The sequence below is a fragment of the Phacochoerus africanus genome, unplaced genomic scaffold, assembly GCF_016906955.1.
Source record: "Phacochoerus africanus isolate WHEZ1 unplaced genomic scaffold, ROS_Pafr_v1 Scaffold_127, whole genome shotgun sequence".
Lineage (NCBI taxonomy): Eukaryota > Metazoa > Chordata > Mammalia > Artiodactyla > Suidae > Phacochoerus > Phacochoerus africanus.
This window is the reverse complement of record NW_025927319.1, coordinates 1-22,317: the sequence shown is the minus strand read 5'-3', so window position 1 is coordinate 22,317 and position 22,317 is coordinate 1. Positions and strand designations below refer to the sequence as shown.

The following is a 22,317-nucleotide window of genomic DNA, read 5'->3' as shown; positions in this document are numbered from 1 at the left end:
AGTGATACATATGGTATTTGTCTTACTCTTTCTGACTTACTTCACTTAGTATGAGAATCTCTAGTTGCATCCATGTTGCTTCTAGTGGATTCATTCTATTCTTTTGTTATGACTGAACTGAGCAGGATTTCATTGTATATAGGTACCATGTCGTCTTTATGCATTCATCTGAAGATGGACATTTATGTAGTTACCATGTCTTAGCTATTGTGAATAGTGCTGCAGTGGACATAAAGGTGCATGCATCTTTTTGAATTATCATTCTGTCCAGATCCATGTCTGGGAGTGGGACTGCTGGATCATATTTTCTGAGGAACTTCCACACTGTTTTCCTTAGCGGTTGTACCAATTTACATTCCCACCAACATGATAGGAGGGTTCTCTTTCCTTATTTGTAGACTTTTTGATGATGGCTCTTCTGACTGGTGTGAGGTGAGACCTCATTGTAGTTTTTATGTGCATTTCTCCCGTAATTATTTACACTTAGCATCTTTTCATGTGCTTTTTGGAAATCATTCTGTCTTTGGAGGAATGTGTATTTAGGTCTTCTGCCCATTTTTCAATGGATTGTTTATTTTTTTAACCTGAACTATATGAACCATTTTTATATTTTGGAGGTGAATACCTTGTCAGTTTCTTCATTTTCAAATACTTTCTCTCATTGTGTGGGTTGTTTTTCATTTTTTTATGGATTCCTTTGCTGTGTATAAGCTTTTGAGTTTATAGGTCCATTTTTTTTTCCTTTTAGGGCATGGTGGCATATGTAAGTTCCCAGGCTAGGGGTGGAATTGGAGCTGCAACTGCAAGCCTACAGCACAGAAACAGCAAAGTGGGATCCGAGCCTCATCTGTGACCTATACCACAGCTCATGGCTATGCCAGATGCTTAATTCACTGAGTGAGGCCAGAGATCAAACCCGTGTCCTCATGAATACTAGTCAGTTTCATAACTGGCTGTGCCCAAAGGGTAATTCCCAATTTCTTTATTTTTGTTTTCTTTTTCATTGTTCCAGAGGGGGCATCAAAAAGGGTTTGCTGCCATACTTACCGAAGAGTGATCTGCCTGTTTTCCTCCAAGAATTTTGATGTAAGTTTCTGGCCTTTCATTTTGGTCTTTAACCCATTTTGATTTTGTTTTTGTGCTTGGTGTTGTATTGCTTGTATTCTTGATAAAGAATGACCCACCAGGAAATGGAGTTTCAAGGTGCAGACCTTCCTATTTGAAATAGTCTGGATGGGGTAAGTATGAGAGAATAGCCATTTGTTCTAGGCAAGAGAATTAGGGATCTGGGAGTTCCCACTGTGGCACAGTGGAAGTAAACAAACCCCTAGTCTGGGAATTTCCATATGTCATGTGTGCAGCCTTAAGAAAGGGAAAGAAGAAAGAGAGAAAAGAAGAAAGAAAAGAAAAATTAGAGCTCTTCAATACAAGGTGATAAAGGTGTGATTGAACAGATACCTACTTATGTTAGGACATAAACTATCGGATAAAGAGAAATGTAGAAAAAGATCTAGAATTTTAATATAGCTTTGTAATATTTTCCTACTTTCTATGCTATCTTCAAAGTCCAGGATGATTTCAGACTTAGGGACCAGTCTGCCTAATACATGGAAGAATGAAATATAGTTTTATCAAAAGAACATCCTCTAACTGAAAATTGCAGTCTGTATTTACTCAAGAGTAATGACTTGCAATAATAACAGCTAACATTATATGACACATCCTGCTTGCTGGACACTAATCAAAGCACTTCACCTTTATTAACATATGTTATTCTCACAGCGTCCCTTGGAGATGGATGCCATTGCGGAAACACTCTTACTCCATTTAAAGTTCTGTGAACAGAGTTGCAGAGAAGGTAAGTAACTTTCCCTTAAGCCATAGTTAAATGAGCCAGGATCTGAAGCCTACCTGTCTGGCTGCAGTTTCCATGCTTTCCAAACTTAACAGAAACCACTTCATATACCCCAAACTTAAAAGGTTTCAGAGTGGCTACCACCATATTTACAGGGCCTAGGATGAGGCTGCCCAGCCACTCTTAAGGAAAGAGCTGGGACTTTTCAGAATTGCCCCATGGCAATTGACTCAAGGGAAGAAGGGAAAGATCATAGAGACCAGCTGATAGATGCACAGGGTTAACCAGCTTCAAAGGGTTTAGCAAAATGTTGATGATCTTCACATGTGGGATGTACCATAAGTACAAACAGGAATCCTGCACATGAGTTTAACTCAGGTCACATCTGGCCTGGATGGATGAGGATGCTGATGATTTTGGAGAGACAGCAGAGAGTGATGGCTTGAAGTGAGATCTTAATTCTCTGCTCAGGAATTGAAGCTGGGAAGCCTGGATGAAACAGGAATACTAGCCACTCGACCAGCTGGGGACTACGAACTGAATTGCCTTGATTCTCACCCCCTGTTGAAAGCAGGAATATTTAAAGCAAGCAAAGTCCGTGAAAACAGGTACAGAGTTTATTGTTAGAAACACAGCACACTTAGCTATGTCGTCTGTTTGTCTAAGGCAGAGGCAAAGCAGTAGGATACACACAAAGGAGGAGTGAGAATGCAATCATCCCCATCATTGAGGAGTGCCCCAGAGAAGTGATTTAGAACACTTAGGGCAGTTCATCTGGGTCTTTGTTTTCCATTGGCCAAAGTTCTTATTTCATTTTGCACACCTGATCGGCCCCAGGCCCTCCCCAATATGCGTGCACATCTTTTGGTCAAGATGGATTCCTCACTGGCAGTAACACAGCCTAAGTTTTTATTGGCTGGTGACCCCTCGCTTTCTGACCCAGAGGAGTCTTTCTGTGCGTGTGAAGTTGGTTCTCCTTCGCCCTAAGGATAGGAAGTGTGTGACCTCTTTATCTTTGACCCAAGCAGGTTTTGACCCTAAATGCCCATGATGTGTTCATTGCTTTAAGTGTCCGAAAAGGCCAATTCCACTTCTTTAACTTGTTCTTTGCATTTTTATCTTCAGGTATAAATAGGTGGCTGATAGGAAATGTTTATTCTCGATCCCATCTATCTCCTGACTCCCGGAGAGGCTGATTTGGGAGGAAAGTGTCCTCCATGCTCCCAGAGAGACACTGTGAATTCCCCTGTAAGGGATATTAGGCTTTATTATCTTCCCTCAGTAGAGCATTGGCATGAATCCACAAAGGCATAAGGCCATTGTCCTTAGTTACTCTCCTCTTAGTTGTTATTACCCAGGACTAAAGGATGAGCTGGCCAGTGTCTGCACTTCATGGACAGTTACTGCTGAAGCACACCAGAGATTAGGAATACTCCCTACAACATACCCATGGAGTCATCCTTGCTTCTGTGCTAAAAGGTGATCCATTTCTAGAATTGCATGTGTTTCTTAGGACTCTGCTAGTACCCAGTGCATTAGAGCAAGATCACCAGAAGCGAATCTTAGATGGGGACACTTGGGAAAATCCTTGAACATGTGCTCATGAACTGGGGACTGAGGAAACTAGGATAAGGCAGGGGAAGAAACAGAACCTTATCCTGGTCCTCAAGGGACCTCCCTCTGGAACATGAGGAACACAGAGTTGGTCCCCCTTGTGAGGAAAGGGCTCAATTTGACCCTACCCCCTGCCAGATACCAGTTTCTGGTGATAGCATAGGCTTGTGACTTCTTGAATAAGGAAGTATGTGCCTGGGTGTGGGTAATGCCCTGTGAAGGAGGCAGCTGTGAACCCTTAGCAACAACACTCAGCCACCAGGAAAGAGGCACCCCAGTGGAGGAAACCAGGTGCCACCAAGAGCCTCTACCGCAGACCTTTAACGGGAAGGACAAAAACCATGGAGTTTGGAGTTCCCTCAGGCTCTGCAGGCTAAGGATCTGGTATTTTCACTGTTGTGGCCCTGGTTACAGCTGTGGCCCTGCTTACAGCTGTTCAGGTTCAATCCCTAGCCTAGGAAATTCCGCATGCCATAGGAATGGGGAAAGAAAAGTGAAAGAAAGAAAGAAGAAAAAAAGTAAATTCCCATTGTGGTTAAGCTATAAGGAGCCAGACAGGTATCTATGAGGAGGTGGGTTCCACCCCTGGCCTCCCTCAGTAGGTAAAGGACCAGGCATTTCCATGAGCTATGGTGTAGGTCATAAAGGCAGCTTGGATCTGGCATTGCTGCAGCTGTGCTGTAGACCAGCAGCTGTACTTCTGATTCAACTCATAGCCCGAGAACTTCCATATGCAACAGGTCTGGCACTAAAAATAAAAATACAGTAAAACAATGGAGCTCCAAAAACTTAGAGGACGGGCTAAGGGCAGGACTAGAAGGAGCAAGCACTGTCTCAAAGTTAGCTTAAGCCCCCCATTCTCAATCCCCACTGTGGGCCTGGGCCTCTCATGCAAAGGGATGGTTCAGCCCCTGTAGCCATTGGAGTAAGAGATTCATGGTCTAAAAGCATAAATGAATACCCAATTCTTTCTCCAAAGCCTGATATTCCCCCCTTGTGGGAAACCCATGGGCCTCCTATATACTGGAGCTACATGTCCCTCTGTACCACCTCTTCTCCTCAGACCGTTTCTTTAGAGGAGCCATGGAGGTAGGTGGCAGGGCAGGGTAGGTGCCATTCCTAACCCCCAGCCTCCCAAGAAGGAATAAAATGTGGCTTGGTGAGGAACCCAGAAACTTCCTACATAGACTGACAAGATAGACTGTCTATCCTGCCCTTGGCTGGGCACAGCCATAGACCAGGCATTACAGTGCCTCTAAAGGAGTCTGCATATTTAACAGAAGAGTGTTGTTTCCTTTCATTCTACCATTTTAACAAAGAAGTTGACTGGGTTTTTGTTCCTTTGCTTGATTCCATATGGAAGACAATTATCACCACTTGCTTAGAATAAAGAGGTGCCACTTTCTCTTTGTATTGGCTCCAAAACACACCACACCACACATGCACAAGTATATACTAGCAAAGGGGTTCAAGTGCAGGTACACATGCATATAAGTGCACACATGCACACACACACACACACACACATCCCTTCCCTTTTAGCTCTGGCTCTGGGAGACATGACTAAAGCCAAGAGGCCTCATTGGAAACATGGTGCCCCAGTCTCCATCTCCAGGCATTCGCAAGCTGCCCCCACCAAAGCTGGCCAAGGTCCACTCAAATCCTCAACAACTCCAGTTGAGGTACTAGGACCAGTGTTTCACCTGTTCTGCTGAAATCCATCTGGTCAAGATTTTCTAATTTCCCCAAACTACAAACTCTGCTTTTATTCCATGCAAATCCCCCTGTAGCACCAAAGCCTTCAGGCCTGTGGAGATTGACCGTGCATGATCATTCAGGGCCCAAGGCAAAAGAAAGTGGCCAGTCCCAGCCTGAGCACTGGGGCCCTGAGGATGTGAGTGTGAGGGCCTGGCTGAGGAGGCGTGGCCTGGGCTGGATATAGGAGTGGGTATCCAGCTCCCTAGCCTGTGACTGGATGACTGGGGAGGGCTTGCCTGAGGTCCTTGGTGCTGGGTCTGGGTGGCTGAGGCCAGTGATTGCCGGGCTGGCAGTGGGGGAAGATGTCCTTCACTTGTGTTGTGGGAAGATGAGTGTGCAGCTTCTGGCTCTCATTTAGCTGTTGCAAGACTGAGGAAGTGTTGAGAATGAAGGCCCTTTTGAGACACATCTCCCTTCACACAGGGCCAGCGTTCAGAACAAAAACACACTGATTCTTTTCATGTCTCCCAAGACAGCAAATACCATGGTGTTCTCAACAGTTGAGGGAATGAGTTATAGCAGTCTAAAAAAGGTGCTGAGAGGTGCGTGTTGGAAATGACCTGGAAGGTTCTTCCTCCATCCTTAACAAGTATTTCCTAGAGGATTACATCCTCGGTTCTCGATCATGGCATGTGGACTAGGTAGAGAAACTCAGAGACACAGTCTAGGCCAGCAATCCCTTTAAGGATTTTGGTTCGTGGTGACCCCAGTCAATCTAAGATCCTCTCTTTTCTTTTCTTCCCTTTACCAATTATTGTAAATGGGAGAATTTCCAGGAGTCACATTGTGGCCCAGCAAAAATGAAGCTGACTACTCTCCATGAAGCTGTAAGTTCCATATATGGCCTTGCTCTGTGGGTCAGGAACCAATGTTGCCATGAGCTCCTGTGTACATCTCAGATGTGGTTTGGATCCTGCATGGCTGTGGCTGTGGTATATGCCAGCCTCTGTAACTCCAGCTCAACCCCCAGCCTGGGAGCTTCTATATGCCACAGGTGCAACCCTAAAATACAAAAAGAAAAAAGAAAAAGAAATAATATTTCCACCCAAAAAAGCTCTTATAGATAATCAAATGTGCAGGCCTTGTTCCATTACACTGCTTTTTTTTTCACCCTAAGATGAGGAAAAATACGGTGAACTCTAAGTGCAATATACCAGGCCTTGGCAGACCTACCTGACTCACCAAACATGAGATGTGTTTAATAAACACTCTACAAAAGTGGTCAGCAAAGTACAACTAACCACGGGTTTTGTGAGTGGAGGTCTGTTGGACCACAGCCACACTTGATCTTTCTGTACTGTTTATGGCAGTTTTCACATACAACAGCCAAGGTGAGTGCTTGCAACACGGACAATAAAGCCTGCAACACCTAAAATGTTTATGATCTGGTCCTTTACAGAAAATTACTCATCCCATCTGGTCAAAGATGCTAGCTACCTATACTAACAAGAAGAGCTTCCAGGAAACCCCTTCCTCCGTTTGCTCCTCAGCAAGCCATCCAGTAAACTTAGTTTGTGTCCTCTCTCCTCCCTTCCTCAGTGATTTCCTCTCTCTCTCTGTATAAGTGTGTAGGTGTTGCTGGATCTAGAGGCTCCTGAGAAATGGCCCTGATAGTCATCCACAAGTGCTGGCCCTGCTGGACTTCCACTGGGACTGTGCACATCCTTTCAGTCTTGGTATACAGATCTGGCCATCAGGGGTCCCACCATGGTTGGTCTCTCAGCATTGAATGTGCTCTAGTTCAGCTCACTGAACTCTCAGGGAATTTCCTTGTTAAGCATGGCTGCCCACGTGCTCAGAACTCATGGCGGGTGTGTGCATTTCTGGCCAGCAGTTTCCATACTTAGTTGTGATGCTAAGGTTCTGACAGCTGATCTTTCAGCCTTTCACCCTTGTCTCCTTGTCTGTGATGTGATGGGAAGAGAAGAGCACGCACTGCCTTCCTCTTGGCTTGTTTTTATTCCCAGCTGGGTTACAAAATCTAAGGTTAGCAAGAAACTACACATCATTCCAGGCGCCCTGTTCAGTGTCTTCTGTATTAAATATGGTGATGCGTTTAAATACAGCTAACACTGCCCTTCTGGGAGCCAAAGCTTCTAATCAGACTGTTCGCTCCTCCTCATTTTTGTCCTTACTTCACAGTGTGGCAACGTTTAGCTAAAAGTGATTAAAAATGACAATATCCACTTTGGGAAACCCTAAACCTTAACACGGTTTTCCACATCCAGAAATTCCTCAATAAAAAGAGACATAAAAATAGTTTTCAGTTAATCATACAATTTTCCAGAACGTAGGAAAAAATCAGTGTATAAACTCTGTTAAATAATCTAAAGCTGTTCTTGTACCAGTTGATATTTTCAAACCAATACGTACTTCAATAATTATACGTATTCTCAAATGTTCCAAACAAAAAGCAAAAAATATCCATGCCAATTGGCTCCTTAAAGACACATCTCCTTCTCTAGCTGCAATCGTAATTGTGAGGAACTGTATAGCAGTGAGTTAAATGAATGACCACAGCACTAGGTTACAATAAAATCAAGAATGCTGTGCATTCACTGCTGTAAAACAATTAAAAAATTTTAAGACTTGGTCTATAAAGGGAAACATTTTTAGTACTAGACAACTTTCATAATATATCTTCATGATTATATCATAGTGTAAAATATAGTTAGCATAATATACGTTATAATAGGTTCGGACCTATTTTCCCATGAAAAGCCTAATCAACCGAAATATATCAAATTTCCAACATATGTTTTTTTGCTCACATAAAACAACAGCAAATTTAAGATAAAATGCAAATATGCATTATAACTGATCAGAAAATCAGTGGTTCAGTGCTTTGCAGTGAGTGATACAAATCATATGACCTTATACAGCTTCTCTATAAACAGTGTATATGAATTCTAAAAGTGTGGCCTTAAAGATTTTAACATCAAAATTGATGTGTTGTTCTTTAAAAACTTTTTGAATTTGGAGATCCCTCTGTGGCACAATGGCTTAGGGATCTGGCATTGCCTCAGCAGGCATAGGTTGCCTGGGAACTTCCGTAAGCTGTGGGAGTAGCAAACATGTTTTTTTTTTTTTAATTTAATATGAAAGGTTTTAATTGAAACCTTGAGAAATCCCTAATAAATGTATTTTAGCTAATGTTTCTTATGGAAATCAGAATTTTTAAATTTAGTAAACAAATATATGCAGTTGCCATGCAATCATTTTACTTCTATTCTTTCCTACAAATATCAGGGGTCAGCAAAAATGTTCTGTAAAATATTTTAGGCTTTAAAGACTATACCTTACCTGTCGCAAATAATCAACTCTGCTGTTGCAGCATGAAAGCAGGCACAGGCAACACCCAAACAAGTGTGACCATGTTACAGTAAAACTGTATTTACCGAAACAGATAGTGGGCCAGACTAGACCTACAGGCTGGCCTGTGCCAACCCCTATGTGCATAATCTCTTGTCTTTTTTTTTTTCTTGTCTTTTTGCCATTTCTTGGGCTGCTCTCATGGCATACGGAGTTTCCCAGGCTAGGGGTCCAATGAGAGCTAGAGCCACCAGCCTACACCAGAGCCACAGCAACATGGGATCCGAACCCCATCTGTGACCTACACCATAGCTCAAGGCATTGCTGGATCCTTAACCCACTGAGCAAGGCCAGGGATCAAACCCACAACCTCACGGTTCCTAGTTGGATTCACTAACCACTGCGCCACGACGAGAACTCCCATAATCTTTGTTCTTTCAAAGCTTAAATTCTGGAGTCCGACATTATCAATGTGGAATTTACATTTTCTTAATAAGTTTAAATTTATTTATGATTGAAAATTAAAGTTTTACATGTCTTACATCATTTATGCATGATTATAAATGCCTACATACACACATACACAGGAAGGATGATAGAAGAAAAAAAAGGTGGCATGTGAAAAAAGGGAGGACATGAATACTGTGACTTTGTGTATACTAGCTGTTCCCCACATGAAGAAATTAATATTGTCGGCTTTTGTACACTCAAGGAAAATAAGCTTAATTGTGGCTCACAGGGATACTTTCAATTTCCAAGAGTTGTTTTGGACTTTGATTCTGCCTATAACCATATGCCTCAGAATTTGTGTTAGGTTTTCTAGGAGTATACTTTGCATTGGCTATGTTCCCAAGTTCAGAAGTACAGTTTCAGCAAGGTACAACTCTTGGCTCAGTTTTGCAGGATGAAGTCAGGAGTGACACAATGTCAAGATGATGAAAAACACCAAATTACCTGAAGTTTATTGGAGCATCCTTACATCATACACATCTTCCAGAAATGCAACTGAGATTTGTTCTTGTGGAAATGGTAAGTAAGCGCACCACCTGTTGTGGCGGGGAGATCAGTGGTCCAAACACTCTGGCACCCAGCTATTCAGTTACAAAGGATGTCCATGTGTCTTGGGGGTTCCTCCAGGTGATGACCTCTCTGTCTGCTTCCAGCTAGCTGAGGTCTGTGTGCTCTTATCATAGCTTCAAACCCTCATTAGATGCCAAAAGCCATACAGCTCTGATTCCAATCTGTAACCCATGGATTGTGGAGACAGCTGATGTATGGAGAGAGCATTTAACTTGCTATCATGTAGCTGCACCCTTGTAATTTCCCTCAAGGGTAGGGATAATTCGCACACTGGACAAAACTTGCAACTACTACCACCTAATTCTTTTCATGATCTTTTTCACAAATAGAAGAACATGGGACTGAAAGAAAGGAGAAGAGGAGGGAGGGAGAGAGAGACCAAACTTATTAAGACCCTAGAATGTCAGTGCATCTCTATGCAGAGGGAGATGAAGCAGTGAGTGTTTCTGAAAGGGAAAGGAAAGAAAAAAGAGGGGGAAGGGCAGAAATATGAAGTGTATTGATCAGGGTTCTCCAGAGAAGTTTCAACCAACAGAAATGTGTATAGGGATAGATATTGGTTCATTTTAAGGAACTGACTCATGAGATTTTGGAGGCACAGTTAACCCAAAATCTGATGGGGAGTCCAGCAGGCCTGCAGACTCAGGAACGAATTCTGATGAGTCCAAAGGCAGTCTGCTGGCAAAATTCCTTTTTGCTCAGGGAAGATCATTCTTTGTTCTTTTACAGCCTTCAGCTGCTTTGATGAAACCCACCCATATCATAGAGGGTAATCTTTTTTACTTAAAGTGCCCAACGATTTAAATGTTAATCTCATCCAAAACATACCTTCACAGAAACATCCAGAACATCTGATCAAGTACCTGGGCACTGAGCCCCAGCCACATTGACACATAAATTAACCATCATATAAAGAGAACTCGTGGTGAGGAGAAAGGCATGTGCACAGAGAGAGAGATGAAGTATGTTTTTCTTCGTTTCTGGTTACTCTGTTCCATCATGTTGTAGCAGGAATACTTGCGTTCCAACTAACTCAAATACTGTAAAATTTACACAATGAAAATTTCCTAAAATATGTCATAAACTTTCTTTTCTAACCCTAAAGGGTTGGGAGATATGCAAGATCAAAGCAGGAGTCTCTACCTAGTTTTCATACTTAAAATGTCCCTTTCCTCTTTGAGAAATTTAAACTTAATTTTGAGATAGTTATACATCCACATACAATTGTAAGAAATGATAGCGCTCCTGTGTACCCTTCATGGTTTTCACCAGTGGCAACATCTTGCAAAATTATAGTACAAGAGTTTAACAAAATTATTCACATTGATACAGTCCATTGATTATATTCAGGTTTCCAAGTTTCTCATATATGAATTGTGCGTGTGTGTGTGTGTCTGTGCATGTATTTACCTCATGCAATTTTATCACATGGATATATCCATGTATTCACCGCCAAAGTAAAGGCACAAAACAAGAGTTTCATTACCATAAGGATCCCTCATGTTGCCCTTTTAGTCACACCCACTTTTCTTCTGTCCCCTTAACTTCATCTTTAATCAAAGGTAACCCTGACTATTTTCTTCCTAATTTTATCAGCTCGAGAGTATTATATAAGTGGAATCATACAGGATGTACCCTCTCGGGATGGGCTTTTTCATTCAGTGTAACTCGCATGGTAATTTACCTAAGTTGCTCTTTTTATCAGCAGGGGACTCTTTTTCATTGCTGAGTTCCTAATATTGAATCAACATTGCATATGAAGAATTAATTCTACTTGGTCATAAGGTATCATTCTATGTATACATGATGGATTGAAAATGCTAAATTTTTTGAGAGAGCTTGTGTGTATCTTCATGAGAGATACTCATCTACTTCCTTTGTCTGCTTTTGGTATCAACTTAGTACTGGCCTCATAAAAGATTAGGAAAAGTTTCCTCTTCTAATTTCTGGAAGAGATGATGGACAGTTATACTTCCAATGTTTTGCAGAATACTTCAGGGAAATCATCTGGACCAGGACCTTTCCTTTCCAGAAAAATTTAAATTATGAATTTAGTTTCCTTAATGATTATGTAACTTTTCAGATTATCTATTTTATCAGGTATGTTGGTATCTGACTTTTGAGGGGTTGTTCCATTTTCTCTAGGACACAATTCATGAGAACAGTAAAACTGTTCATAGTAATCTCTCACTGGCATTTTAATGACTACAGGGTCTATCATGATAGCCCATTTCCCGCCTGATATTGATGATTTGTATCTTGTCTATTAGTTTTGTCATAATTACAACAGATTAATGAATTGTATTTTACCATTTGAAGAATGAATTTTTTTCCATATTTGTTGTTTTTCTGTGTGAATTACATTGATTTCTGCTTTTATCTCTATTATTTCTCTCCATCTCTTTTGAGTTTATTTTGCTCTTTCAATTTTCTTGAAGTACAAATTTAAACTACAGATTTGAAACATTTCTTAATTGCATAATGTGAGCATTTAGTGCTATAAATATTCCTCTCATCTTGGCTTCAGCAGGGTTCTACAAGTGTGCTATGTTGCACTGTTTTCACTTAGTGCTATGTATTTTTTTGTTACTATCTTTGAAATGACTTCCTGTTTGACCCATCGTTTGTGACTATGTGGTTAACTTTCAACGTTTGTAGAGGTTCTCCTGTTGTGTGTTATTTAAAAGTGTAGTTTGATTCCATTGTGGTTAAAGGATGTATTCTTCAGGATTTCATTTCTCTTGAATTGGGTGAAGTGTATTTTATTGCTCAGGATAAGGCAGAAGATTCATGAGTACATTAAACAAAACATGTAGAAGTTCCTTCATGGCTCAGGAGGTGAGAGGATCTGGCATTGTCACTGTTAGTGTGTGTAGACATTCTAGAATCATGCATAAATTATGTAAGCTATTTTAAGTTTACTTTTCAATCATAAATAAATTCCAACGTATGATATACAGATAATGTAAATTCTACATTGATAATGTAAGATGCCAGAACTTAAGTTTTAAAAGACCAAGGATCGTGCATGTAGGGGTGAGTGTATACCTGCCTTTGTGTCCAGTCTGGCCAACAGCCTGTTCAGGTAAATACAGATTTGCTTTAACATGGTCACACTTCCAAATAAGTGTTGCCTGTGGCTGCTTTCATCCTACAACAGCAGAGTTGACAATTTAAACAGATGAAGTATAGTCTTTCAAGCCTGAAAATATTTACGTTGTGATCCTTTAGAAGACATTTTTGCTGACCCCCAATGTTTGTAGAAAAGAATAGAAGTAAAGTTACTGCATTGCAAATACGTACATTTGTTTACTAAAGCTAAAACTTGATTTCGACAAGAAACATTAGATAAAATATATTCAGGTTTCACAAAGAATTGATCAAAGACCTTATGTATTAAAACCATTTTTTCCTTCACTGACACGGTGGCATATGAAAGTTCCCAGGAAAAACCCTAGATCCTTAAACCTCTTCACTAAAATCAGAAAATTATCACTGGTTATTTAAGGTCTTAGGACTTCCTTTACCAAAAACTACCTGGGGGTGGAAGCCAGTGAGCTGGTGAGGTTGGGAACACTGAGCTCAACATGATCTAAGTCTCGCCCCAATACATTAACAGGCCATGAAATTTGAGTCATGCATTCCCCCCATTGTTTTGTCCCCACTGGGGCTAAGAGGCAGCTGCCTCCACCATTTTGAACATTGCAACAACACAACTAAGACGATAGGATGCTCCCCCACCCACAAGGCACTGAAGCAGAAAGTCCTATTCTTACAGCCAAGCCTTTTCCAATCTGAGGAGGCAAACCACAGAGGACAACCTGGAGAGGTGGAGGATCAACCCAGCCAGACATCGGGCCACTTCAGAGAGGCAGAGAGAAACTCTCTAGAGGTAAGGGCTGCCTCCAGCCTCCATTCTCACGACTGGGGAGTGTCCAGAGGGCTGAATGGCACAAAAGCAGCTCTCCATCCCCAGAGGGTTCAGGGATGCAGAGCATGGAACCGATGCCCCAGAAGCCCCCTAGCCCAGCAGGCTGGAGAGACAGGGAGGATGAGGCTGTCCCTGGGGCTAGTGAGAGCTGTGTACTCCCAGGAGCAGCCTGGGCATCCTTGTCTCTGTGGAGGAAAGACTTAGTCAGTCACCTGTGGATCCAGACTGCCTGGGATCTCACACATGCTTCGTTCCCCTCAGATCCCCTCTCTGTCCTCAGAGGACCCATCTCTGAGGACACAGGCACATGCAAGACAGCAGTGGACCAAGTGCATTTCACAACAGAACGATTTTATCCATGTTTTACATCCCCCATCGCAAAGGAGCTACTGTGCCCACCCCCACACACCCAGACCCAAGTCCCCACCACCTAACCCCACCCACCCCCACCCCCCTCCTGGCTCTGGTCATTCTGTCCTTCCTCCCCACCCCTATGTGAGCCAGGATGGTTGCTGGGACCTGGAGGACCCCAAGGCTTCCACGGGGGCTGCCCTGTTGGGCTGGCCCTGGAAGGCTGGCCCACTGTTCCCTACTGGCTGCAGTGCCGCTTCCTCCTCCTCCCTGTGACACCTGGGTCACACGTGCTCCTGTTGGGCTGTGAAGGGTCAACCAGCCCCAGAGCCAGGGTGTGCCTCCCAGAGCCTCGCAGGTCAGCCCTAGGCCTGGCCAGGTCCTCAGCAGCAGCCAGGCCTCCACACCAAGCCCTCTTTCTAGACTTGGCAGCTTGCAGGGGGCCTGAGCTGAGGCCCATTCTCTGGGGAAAGGGGGCCTGGGGAGCTTGCTGGGCCCTCTGCCCTGCAGTGCAGACAAGACCCGAGGCAGGGACAGGGCTCTGTGGCAGCCCCCAGGGCAGCAGGCTGTGGTGAAGGCCCAAGAGGAAGGCCAGGCTGGGGAGCTCCTCCTCGTCCTCACTGAACCCGTGACCCAGCCCTGGGGCTCCACTAAGAGGAGAGGCCTCCCTGAGAACCTTGCTGGCCCTGGGTCCTGATGGAGGGCCCGAGCGCTTGGTGCCCTGGCGAGGAAATGGCTGTGCAGTTCCAGCCTGAGGGGGCTGCTGATGTCCTGGAGAGGGCACAGAGCCTTTGTGCCTGAGCAGGCCCCTGTCTGTTTGGTGGTGCCTTAGATGGCCATGGAAATCCATCTGGGGTGTAGAGGTTTCATCTCTGACCCCGGGCTGTGGGCCTTGCTCGTTCCTCTGGGCATCTTGTCGGGCCAGTGGACTCTGAAGGTCTTGAGTCCAGGTGGGGTGCCCTGTGATTGGGGGTGGCTGGCACCCCGTCGTCCTCCTCCGAGGCCAGGACTCGTTTCTGCACCAGCTGGTGGGAGAGAGGTGGACAGTGACTGCTCTGCACCCTCCAGGGAGAGCCAGGGCTTATGGGCAGGGGGAGGTGAGATGGGACTCACATCCACAGACAGACCCTGTGGCACTGCTGCCTGCCTCCTGGACCTTGTCCCCAGCAGGGTCCTTGCCCTGTCCCCGGCTCCCCTCCTCCCCTTCCATTCCTCCTGCCGTGCACCCACCTGGGCAGCCTCCCGGGTGCAGGGCCTCTCCATCAGGGGAGGGAGGGACAGAGCCTTCAGGGGCTCCTGCTCTGGGTCCCTCCTCTGCCCTGGCTGACCTGGGTCCTTGCCTCCTGGATGTCCTGGGTCACCTGGGTTCCCCCCCTGCCCCAGCCTCCCTGAGTGTCGCTCCCTCCCCCGGCCACCTCTTCAGGGGAGAGTCCTTCCTCCTGCTCCAGCTCCTCAGCCAGGCCCGAGAGATCCAGCTCCGGTTCTGGGGAAAGCAACTCTGCCAGGAATCGGGGGTGAATGACCGCCTCCACCTGGAATGGAGGGAAGAGGCTGTGAGCAGCCTTGGCAGGAGTGCCCTGGGAGGCGGGAAGGCCTGGGGGAATCGTGAATAGCAGAGGCCAATCCACAGTCCCCCTCCCAAAGGGGGAGCTTTCACACTCCCATAGGTATTGTCTACTCTCACATAAACACACACACACTCACAAGCAGGTGCACATGCACACACATGGGCTCCAAAGCACAAACACATAGGCACCAACACAGACACACAAAGGCCTACAAAGAGAGAGACACACACACACACACATGTACACCTTACACATCCACATATACACATCCTATGCACCAAAGTACACTCAGACACACAGGAAGACACACAGAGGTCAGGGTCAAGGACCAGAGCTTAAATCCCATTATCCGGGGCCACAGCCAGAACTAGGGTGCTAAGAGCATCTCTCCCTGGAATCCTGGAGACTCAGACTCCAGGCCCAGCCCACCTTGGTGTCCAAGTCCTCCTGGGAACACAGCTTGTCCACGTAGCTGAGGAGATCCGGGTCTGGGAAGCAGCCGTCCTCGTCCTGTGGCAGCTCATATCCATCCTCTGGACCTTCCATATGTGACTCGCCTGTGGCTGAGGGGCCAGGACCCACCAGTGCCTCCGGGATGTCCCCATGCTCCCTGCGAGCCTCAGGGGGAATCTCCTCGGGGGCCTTGTTCTCCAGCAGCTGCCAGGATCTGCGTGGCCTTGGGTGGGTGTGCTGGACCCTGGGGCCGTGTTTCCTTGGAGCACAGGCTGAGGCAGAGCAGGAGGAAGGGAACGTGAGGGGACCCCGCGCCCAGATGCTGAGCCCTGAGCAGGCACAGGGGAGGGCATTGTTGTGGGGCAATGGATATGCATGTGGGAAGGGGGAGGACCAGCCAGAGCCTCAGGTTTTGTGGGAGGCCAGATTAAAGTCAGGGACATCTAAAAGTCAGGTGTGAGAACGTGTGGACCATCTAATGATCAAGGGTCTCCCCAGCAGCACACTTGTTTGGCAGATTTCCCAGGGGCCCCTTAGACAGGGAGGAGGGTGATGAGGTTCTAAATGGACCAGGTCCACACCCCAGAGGGGGCAAGGGTGACTGAGAGCCCCTCGGGGGCTCTCCTTGTTGAAAGTCCACTGCCCCCTTGAGGGAAAAGGACCAATCTGGGAAGAGGGACCATGCCTAGGCCTGTCTTACCTGTGCCTTGACCTGCAGGGGGAAGGTGATTCACAGACTGAGTGCCCCTTTTGCGGGATGTGGGTTCCTGAGGAGCCAGCTTTGGTGGAGCTGGAGGAGGCATGCCCTGTGCCCGCGTTGTGCAGGACAAGTTCCCCATCCTGATCTCATCCTCTGCCTCAAATTGCATGAACCTGGGGGGTGTTGAGGGACAGGCCCCAGTGAGAAACCCCCCTGGGCTCTGGAGCCCACCCAGGGCAGCCGGACCGAGGGGGTGAGGAGAGGGTGTCCTTGGGGCTGTCAGGGCCCTGTGAGGTGCTGTCGCAGCAGGGAGCTGCTCTGGCACAGGTCCAGGATCTGGGCCTTCCCCTGCCTGAGCCAGCCCTGGAGCTGGAGGGCATGGCCCAGCAGAGACCCAGGTCAATCTCTGGGACCAGGCTGAGGGGACACCTGGTGGGCGGTGGGGGCCCCTGCTCATGTGCCCCCGGACCTTGTCTGACCCAAACAATGGAGATGGCCAGTGGCCTGGTCAGGCATGTGTCCGCACAGAGCCCTTGCCCGAACCCAGAACCTGGGGCGGGGAGTGAGAGTCCGGGAAAGCACGCATGAGACAGGGCCCAGCACAGGCTGGAGTGGGGATACTACCCTTAGAGGTGAGGCATCTCTTGCCACTGAGAGCTAGCTGCTCCTTTGGTTTTGTTTAGAAACTAGGAGATTCACAGGCAGAAATGACAGGGAGGGCCAGAGACCCATGGGCTTCCCCAAGGATGGCCGGTTGCCCATTCCAGCCACTGCTGATGAGGAGAGGCCTACCACATGCTAGGTCAGTGACGGGCAGGCACCCAGCATGAAGGGGTGCCAGGCTGCCGGGTGGAGTCCTCACCCCTGCACACACAGCCCCCATGCCTTCAGGGGACCCCCTCCTGGGCTGCCATGCTCCCCAACGCCATCTTGAGGCCTCCCCACATCAGCATCATGGTAGGGCAGAGCTCCTGGGAGAGGCAGGCTGGAAGAGCCAAGCTCTCCAGGTGGCAGAGGGGATTCTGGAGGCCAATAGGATTTGGGGATTCAGGGAACAGTAGGTGTCAGGTGCCAGCCTCCTCTTGCATCCTCTCTGATTGCTACCACCATAGCCAGATCCTGCCCTGGGGCCTTCCCATCCCCCACCACCCACCCCACCATGTCGCCCATGGCCCCAGGCCCTGACTCACTTTGCTGCCATTTCATAAAAGGCCATCCTCTCAACGGTGCTCATGTGCTGCCATTCCTGCATGGCCTGCCGCATTCCCTCCTCCAGCGTCATGGTGGGCTTCAGGCGAGCCAGGGTGCGAAGCACTGGGCTGTAAGCCCTCAGGGTCAGTCTCTTGGTACAGCCCAGCCCCCAACTGCCCAACCCCACCCAGCTCCAAGGCCTCCATGTGCCCCACCCCTGCCAAACCCAGGCTCAAGAGGCGGAGACGAGGGTGTCTGGAGAGCAAAGACAAGCCCTCCTGGTGCCTGGTGCCACCACCTCCCACTCACCAGAGGATGATCCTCCCCTCCCTGGCTGTAGCTGGGACCCTGTGGCTAGCGGGGGGTTGCCATCTCATATAAAATGCAGCCCCATCGATGAGGGAGGCAGGCGCCAGCCTACCTGCTAACAGGTCTGACAAGCCCAAGGATTCTTCTGCCCAGGTCTCTGCACTACATGGCCTAGTCCCCCTTTTCTGAGGGACCTCGGGTCTGGGAGGGATGTTCCTGCCAGGCTCACAGCTCTAGGAGGATAGACCCTTGCCCTTAGGACAGCTCGACCACCTCCCCGCTCACACTGGACTTCTTCCGAACAACAAGGACCGGGCATGCAGAAAGCTCTGTCCTGGGCCTGAATGTCCTAAGCCTTATCTGAAGGGATACCCACTGGCCGCCAGAGGCCCAGGTCCATGTTGAAAGGAGGTAGCACCCGAGAAGCAGGTGCCATTCAAACTCTGGCTCCTCACATCAGAGCAGGACCCTGTCGGACTGCTCTCCTGCACTCAGTGGGATCATGGCACTGCAGAAAGGGAGACAACTGGTCTTGCATGGTGGTGGCAGCTGAGCTAAGGCACGGACGGGATGTCATGGACTGGACGTGGGACACATCTGAGTGCAGACGTGCCTCCTCCTAGCATGGACATTGCTGTCAACCCTCCTTCTTTCTAGGGGAAAGGATCCCTGGAAAGCTAAGCAGGGAGTCCATGCCAAGGTCCTGTATATGCGAAGGCTCCAGGTGAGCTAATGAGGGCCTGAGAGGTCACTTACATGAGAAAGCAGGAGAGAGCTTCCGCATCAGGGCTCTGGGGCAGGTGGCTCCGGGCCAGGGACTTGAAGCGCTGCCAGCGTCGGAAGTTCTGATAGACGCTGTTCTGGTGAGAGGCGTCCTCCTGAGGGCCCCTGTGCTGGGAGGCATGCAGGCTTCCTGCCCCAGAGGTGCCATGTGGCCATGGCCCAGAGCTCCCTGGGGGCAGGTTGAAGGCCACCTGGGCAGCTGGTGGTGCAGCTTGAGGAGGAAGGCCTGGGGCCAAGCCTCCCTTGCCAGCCTGAGCTGCTGCAATAGGCGGGGCAGCCACCCCGCTGTCCCCCGCAGCGCTTGCTGTGCAAAGGGGGGCAGGACACAAAGCACTCCCCATGAGGGCCCTGGAAGCATTGCCATTGAGTGGGGCCTGAGGGCGCCCAAAGGCCTGAGACTGGTGGGGCGATGCTGACCTCCCTCCTGACCAGGCGGGGACAGTGATGTTGCCAAGCCCTGGGGCAATGGGGCCATGGTCAGCAGGAGTCACCCGAGGTGTCATGGGGCGAGCTGGCTGCAATAGGGTGCTGCCAGGCAGGCGTAATGGGGCCATGGGCGGTGGCAGGTGCTGCTCCCAAGCTGGCTGGGGTTGGGAGCCAGGAGTGAGGGGAGGATAGGCCCCTGAGGCCCCCGGGTGAATGGTCACATCCGTGCCCAGCAGTGGAGATGCTGTGGAGAGAAAGGAAAGGGGTGAATGGAAGAGGAGAATGGGCGACATGGACGGAAGCTCTCTGGGGACTCAGAGGGCACACCTCAGTGGGAGAGGGCATTTGTCCCGAGGAACCTGTGTGTTGTGCAGATGTCGTGGAGGGACTTTCATGGTCTGACCTGCGGTTGAGAACGACTTCCCTGGTGACCTTGATCCCCCGCACCAAGTTCCCTGCCCCTGTCTACCGAGAAATGCTCAGCTCAGCAGCAGGGATTGGAGAGCCTCCCTGAGGAGCTCCCTGTCACCTCGTCCTCACAGGCCATCCCCACGTCCTGGACCTGAGAGGCCATCTACTCTGAGCATGCCCCTCAGCGAGGTCACTGGCAGGTAAGGGCCTTCTCCAAGGTCCTTCCAGGCACCGTGAGGCCTTTGATGGACCTCCACTGTCTCAAGTCGAAGGGCCTCACGTCCTCCTCCACCCTTCCTCTCTGGATGCTCAGCACACATCTGTTCTGTCTTTCTTTCCTGACCTCACACAACACCTCTCCAAGGCTGCGAAGATCACCCTGCACACAGAACCCTTAGACAAACACAGAACAGCCCCACCAAGCATGCACCTGCCTCTCCGAACCACCCAGAGTGGACACCTCACGGGGGCTAAGTGGTGCCACCCCATCCCGATGGCCCCGAATCGCTCCCACCATGCAGTTCTGCTCCTCAGAGAGAAGTCTGAGAAGTCGGTGTGTGTCCCCAGCATTTTTGCCACTTCCCATCCAGGGTTGGCTTCCGAAGAGGAGCACGGGCCCAGGGTGGCTCATGTGACATGGGTCATGGGAGTAGAGGCTGCCTGGGGTCCTTCCCCTTCCAGCTCCCAACAGTGGAAAGTGAGGACAAACTGAGAAGCAGGCAGGAGTCAGGTGCCATTGTGAGAAAACCGCCCATTCAGGAGAAGGAGGTACATACCACGATGCACCGAATTGACCTCCACAGGTGTCCTAGGAGGTTTCAGAGTAGCAGACCTGATCATCTTCCTGCTTCTGTGCTACACTGCTTCACCACCCCCCCCTTTGCAAAGGGAGCAGCCTTCATAGGCGTTCCACCTGCACCAGCCTCTCTCCACATGTAGTAGCAGTGACTTGAAATAGGAACACACTCTTCAACTCAAAGTCAGGCCTCAGCTTCTGCCATGAGACACCTGACACGCTGAGCCATGTCTGCAGAGACGTATTTCCACAAAAGGGAAACCAATCCAGAACAACTGAGGCCCACGAGTCCTAGCTTGGGTGAAGTCACATGGTTGCCCATCCCTTGTGGAATCCAAGGCCACAGTTGCCTGACCTGAGAAGTGAGTTCTGGGCTGGAGGGAGGGAAACGTTCTGGGCGGTGGCAGCGAGAGTCACATCCTGCCCAGCTCAGAGCAGACCCTTTCATGAGCATGTGGCCACAGACAACACCCACCAGCACTGAGTCGTTGTCTGACTATACCCTCCCATTCCACGCCCCCATTAGCCAGAGTATGCTCCAGTTCAAATCCCTTAGAGAGGTCTGGTGAGGCGAGCTTCAGATGCCTGAGGCCCACAAGGCGGGGCTAGGCTTTCCCCATGACCCACCCAGGGCCAGCCACAGGACACTGGCTCCACACACGTTCCAAGTGGCTTGTCTCCCTTCTAGAAACCGCCAACCTGCCTGCTGCCATCCTGCCCCCCCCCCAACCAGAGCAAGGCCTCTTGAACCACCTCCAAGCAGCTGCCCTCCCCAAGGCAGCCTCAGGTTTCTACAGGCTCCCCAGCTGAGATGTCCCTGGGGTGCAGTGCTCTGGCCTTCCTCTCCTTCAGTCCAACTCCATGTCCACAGTGAAGGGTCCCAACGGAAACCCAGGGATTTGAGGGAGGCACTTTCTCTTGGAAAACAGCCCCTGTCTAGAGGCTTACCGCCTTCTGAAGCCATTCCCACAGGCATGGGCCTGGACCACCACGGGCTGGTGGCCTCAACGTGGACAGTCCCGAGCAGGACCCAGCGAGGGACCTGCCCCAACAGATGCTCAGGACGCGAGTAAAGGAGCCCAAGTTTGAATCTCAACAGTAGAATGCGGGCCTCCAGTCATTCTGCAGTGGGGGAGGGGCCGAGGGCAGGTGAGCCTGGGTGGGGGTGGGGTGCCATTCCATGCTGGCCTCTGCAGGTAGGCAAGACCCAGACGTTCCTTCCACCTTATGCAGGGGCCAGGCAATTGTCGAGTGCCTCGTCAGGCAATGTATGTGTTGGTTTTCAGAGTCACAGCACCAAGGTTTGTCTTGATGTTCCCTTTCCCTTTGTTACTCATCAACTTGTTTGTTGTCCTTCAACCCCCTCTGCTTCCGTCCTGGCTCTAGGCCTCCTTCCCCAGAGGCCAGACTTTCGGAACCAAATCCACCTTTTCTCATCGGATAACCACTTGGGTTTTCATGGCCACCTGGAACCCAATGTTTGTGGTTTGGCTTCTCTCAGCAGACCCAGCATTTGTGAGTGGTGTGTGTCCGTCTTTCCTAGGGAAGCCGTGCTTGTGTGCCAACCAGCATCCAGCAGGACCCACCTTCCTCATGTTCCTTTGTGCTGGAAAGGCCCAGCCTATCCAAAAAGCCGCTGCACAGCCCACGTGTCCAAGACCAGAGATCAGTCTGACGTGCTTCCCGTATCATGAGATTGCTGGTAAGTATTGGAGCTTTTGCCTTTTAAATGTCTGAATGTAACCTTTTCGACAAATCCTCCCTTCTCAGGGATCCCAG

The 22,317-nt window shown here is 48.7% G+C and overlaps 1 protein-coding gene and 1 long non-coding RNA gene across 2 annotated transcripts; one reads left to right on the top strand and one right to left on the bottom strand.

Moving 5' to 3' along the window:
- The first annotated feature begins 1,012 nt into the window (after positions 1 to 1,012).
- Positions 1,013 to 11,956, top strand: LOC125119099 (uncharacterized). The gene is made up of 3 exons (XR_007133027.1): positions 1,013 to 1,086; positions 1,783 to 1,858; positions 9,435 to 11,956. It is a non-coding gene; the product is annotated as an uncharacterized LOC125119099 (long non-coding RNA).
- Positions 11,957 to 14,139: 2,183 nt separating this feature from the next.
- LOC125119098 (NUT family member 2G-like) lies at positions 14,140 to 19,878 on the bottom strand. Its single transcript, XM_047765947.1, has 8 exons — positions 19,872 to 19,878; positions 18,879 to 19,575; positions 17,813 to 17,941; positions 16,661 to 16,795; positions 15,899 to 16,136; positions 15,230 to 15,433; positions 14,779 to 14,926; positions 14,140 to 14,672 (listed from the first exon to the last, which is right to left on the bottom strand). Exons 1-8 carry the CDS (start codon positions 19,876 to 19,878, stop codon positions 14,140 to 14,142), a joined length of 2,091 nt encoding a protein of 696 aa, XP_047621903.1.
- Between the last annotated feature and the right edge of the window lie 2,439 nt (positions 19,879 to 22,317).